Here is a 3,787-nt window from a genome sequence, read left to right as displayed (position 1 = left end):
GGTGGTGATGACTAGCTGTCTTACACTGTTGAATTAGGAACGGCTAGCGCAGATAGCCCTCGTGTAGCTTTGCGCGAAATTAAAAACAAACAAATAAGCATCTTAAGTAGATCAGAATAAAAATAAGTCAGTAATTGATATAGCTAACTTAAAATACTATCTTTATATTCTTATTTAGAATGATTAGAATGCATTTTGTCAGTGCGGTAACCTTGCTGTTATGATATTTTTGTTCGTAAGCCTGTCATTCATTCTCGAGCATTGTAGCATCATTATTATCAAGTGTGATTAACTCTTCGTATAAATATTACAGCAAAAAAAGTTTCGTTTTGAGTTTACTTACTGATTAATTATATATTATATTGCAAGTTACAGCTTTTACGGTAAGCAAGATCTGTTTTTAAAACAGATACGACGTTTCGATCACTGGTGCGATCATTCTCAAGTACACAAGTTTTAACGGTAAAATGCTTTTAGTTTTGAAATCAACCATCTAACAAATCGCTAATTGTTAGGTTGTTGAATGTTGATTTATATACGAAAACGTTCTTTATCGTTAAAACTTGTGTACTTGAGAATGATCGCATCAGTGTTCGAAACGTCGTACCTGTTCTAAAAACAAATCGTACTTACTGTAAAAGCTATAACTTGTAATAAAAAAAAGTTTGCTCTGTTCTCTATTAAGACTAATGAGTATAAATCAAACTTACTATTTTATAATCTTATAAGGATTATTATTCAACGTAACATGAAATGAAAATAGAAACACATCAGGACTTTATGATGTTTAGAGACTTCATCGTGTAAGAAGGAAAGAAATATATATATATATATATTCAAAGAATAAATAAGTGACTGAAAATTAGATTCCGAAAGTTTTTGTTATATTATTTGAATTATCGTGAACACGAAGCTTGGTTGTTTCTGTTCTCAGGACGTTGAAATTCCACTGTCTGCTGTACTACAAACAGAACAGAACCGCTGTACGAAAACAGTGATACACGTGCTTCCTTCATTACGAGTTAGACGGCCACTACTAACCATGACAGCTGAATGTGAACCTCCACTTGATTTGAATGATAGGTAAGTAATGTGGGTATATATCTATCTATCTAAATAACAGTTGCAACATCCCTGACAGGGAGATCAGTTAAACTGGAAAAATTAATTAATATATCCAGTAGGTAGTTTTATCTTTATGCTAATAAATTAATAAATGAATATATCCAGTCATCAAACCTTTTTAAAAAAATAACAAGGACATCTATTGCACTGACACAAGAATTAATCACATTTTAAAAAATCAATAGATTAATGTTCAATAACTTTTAAGGGTATACATTTGGAATGCTATACCCAATAACTTAGAAGAGATGAACTTAAGAAAAAAATGTAAGTTATGTTTCAAAAATTATCTCTTAAGTTTATAATTTACTTAGATATTTTTATAGTTAATTAAAAATGAAAAAAACATTATGAGATTATTGTCAGTTAAAGCTACCTAATATATTGCATGCTGTAATTTTTTTACGTTTATTTTATTTTATTTGATTATCAATATTTCTTTTTAGTTAGAGAGACTGAATTTTGTATGAGCATTTTCCTATTCGCTGTTCCCCGGTGGGACAGTGGTAAGTTTACGAACTTACAATGCTAAAATCCGGGATTCGATTCCCCACGGTGGATACAGTAGATAGTTCAATGTGGCTTTGTTCTGAAACAAACAACGTCCTCTTTTTTTTTGTATCTCCTTTTCATACACCAGATAGATTGTAGTTAAAATTATAACTTATCTTCAATGTTTTGTACAATCTAGTATAATTATAATTAGGATAATTATTAAATTGAGTTGAATACTGGTGAATATTAACGAAAAGAAAAGATTCACAAACGATTAGCAAGTTAAATAGATTGAAACGAGGGAAGTTTACACTAGGATGCTTTTGCTCTTTCACTGTCAGAAACGAATCCGGCTGAAAACGTTAACATTACACATCCCATATAACTATGGCATGAGACACTCGATGATTAAATCATGCTCAGCGTGTACAACTTGGGGTTGAATTGGCACACAACCTTTACCTGATTTACCACGTTCTAAATTAAAACTATAGAAAACATTTAAAATCTGTAAATATAAAACATATATATGTTTATTTGTTGTTAAGCGCAAAGCTACACAATGGGCTATTTGTTGTCTACCCACCGCGGATATAAAAAAACGACTTTCATGGTTATGAGCCCTTAGACTTACCACTGAGCCAACGGGAGCAACTATAGACAAGTGAAATTTGTGATGTTTGCATACAACACTGGCAGACATATAAGACATAGATTTCTAGTCAAACTTAGTTCCTATATTATTACTAATAAGTTAATTGTTGAACCTCTCTCTCACTCAGCTCTGGTTTAACATTTCTTTTAACGTATCACGCCCTCTAGCGAAATTTTAAATTATACTGCGATTGTTTGACTATGTCACATTAGCCTAGCGCTTCATCACGTATACTTTACATGGTATTTATCACTAAATCTGTTTGTTTCTTTATGCGTGTTTTTATCTATCTAGTGATCGAATTGATATATTTAGAATTATTCCTAGGAAAGTAACTTAATATGTCACTAGATGTTTTTAAGAATGGAATTATTTCTTTATATCTGAAAAAATAGTGTATTCTATTCTCAGGTTTAACATTTACTCTTAAATCAATATTTGGTTAGGTTCTACGAAATAGCGTACACAACTGATTTGTTACGTTTAATATATTGTTTGTTTTGGAATATTGAATTTTATATATGTTTGAGATTGTTAACCTCATTTAAGTAATTATATCTGATTTTATATATCATATTGTTTGGAAAACCCTTTTTTTTAGAAACATTTTAGTGTTGTTGTTTCTTTTAATTCGTTATGAAAATATTAATACGTGCCATCTGTTTTATAAGCACAGAGAATTAGTATTCTTAACCAACTATATTTTAAGTAAATCTGGAATCCAACTATTAAAATTGAACGTAAACCTTTAAATGCTTTCTTATTTTCATTCAAAACTGTTGTTGTTATTCTGCAATAGTGTATCAATAACACCACGTTGATATCATGAACCACGATAGTGGTTCATAATATGGATCGCAAGAATTTGCACAAAACTCTAATAGAAAGTTCGGACAAAAAGCACCTTTAAAAGTAAATATTCCGTTCAAACAATATTTAAAAACCTTTAATATTGACTGCTAAGACTGTATACATATAAAAAGGAACAAAAAAGACATATATTAAACTTACAAGGAAAAGAAAATCCGCTCAAAACAGCCCGTTTGTAATTCTTATTATTATTATTATTCTCTTGCAATCCTATTTTAAAGTCAATATGTTTCTTCTATATTTTACATAAGCTAAAAAACATCATAATTCTAGTGTAAACGATGTTATCATTGTCCCTTGAAGTCAACAGTCTGGTGTTCCTTTAAAAAGCGTAAAAGTACATGGTGAAACAGAAATTACTAGCCAATAATAGATGAACATTATATGACTGTAACATATGTGTACTGAATGCTTCGTACACTACACAAACAAGAATTAATCACATTTTAAAAAATCAATAGATTAATGTTCAATAACTTTTAAGGGTATACATTTGGAATGCTATACCCAATAACTTAGAAGAGATGAACTTAAGAAAAAAATGTAAGTTATGTTTCAAAAATTATCTCTTAAGTTTATAATTTACTTAGATATTTTTATAGTTAATTAAAAATGAAAAAACAATTATGAGATTATTGTCAG

General features: G+C 29.7%; 1 protein-coding gene across 3 annotated transcripts in view; it reads left to right on the top strand.

Annotated features, from left to right (window-relative positions):
- Window positions 1–3,787, top strand: part of LOC111085915 (uncharacterized protein C7orf43 homolog) — a 40,460-nt gene that overhangs the window by 28,215 nt on the left and 8,458 nt on the right. For all 3 annotated transcript variants that reach the window (XM_022386746.1, XM_022386745.1, XM_022386747.1), the window contains one exon: window positions 935–1,083. In XM_022386746.1, coding sequence (XP_022242454.1) covers window positions 935–1,083 — 149 coding nt within the window. The remainder of the gene's footprint in view (window positions 1–934; window positions 1,084–3,787) is intronic.

This window comes from Limulus polyphemus, unplaced genomic scaffold (assembly GCF_000517525.1).
Source record: "Limulus polyphemus unplaced genomic scaffold, Limulus_polyphemus-2.1.2 Scaffold711, whole genome shotgun sequence".
Classification (NCBI taxonomy): domain Eukaryota; kingdom Metazoa; phylum Arthropoda; class Merostomata; order Xiphosura; family Limulidae; genus Limulus; species Limulus polyphemus.
Note: the sequence above shows the minus strand (reverse complement) of the source record. Positions and strands in the feature narration are given on the sequence as shown.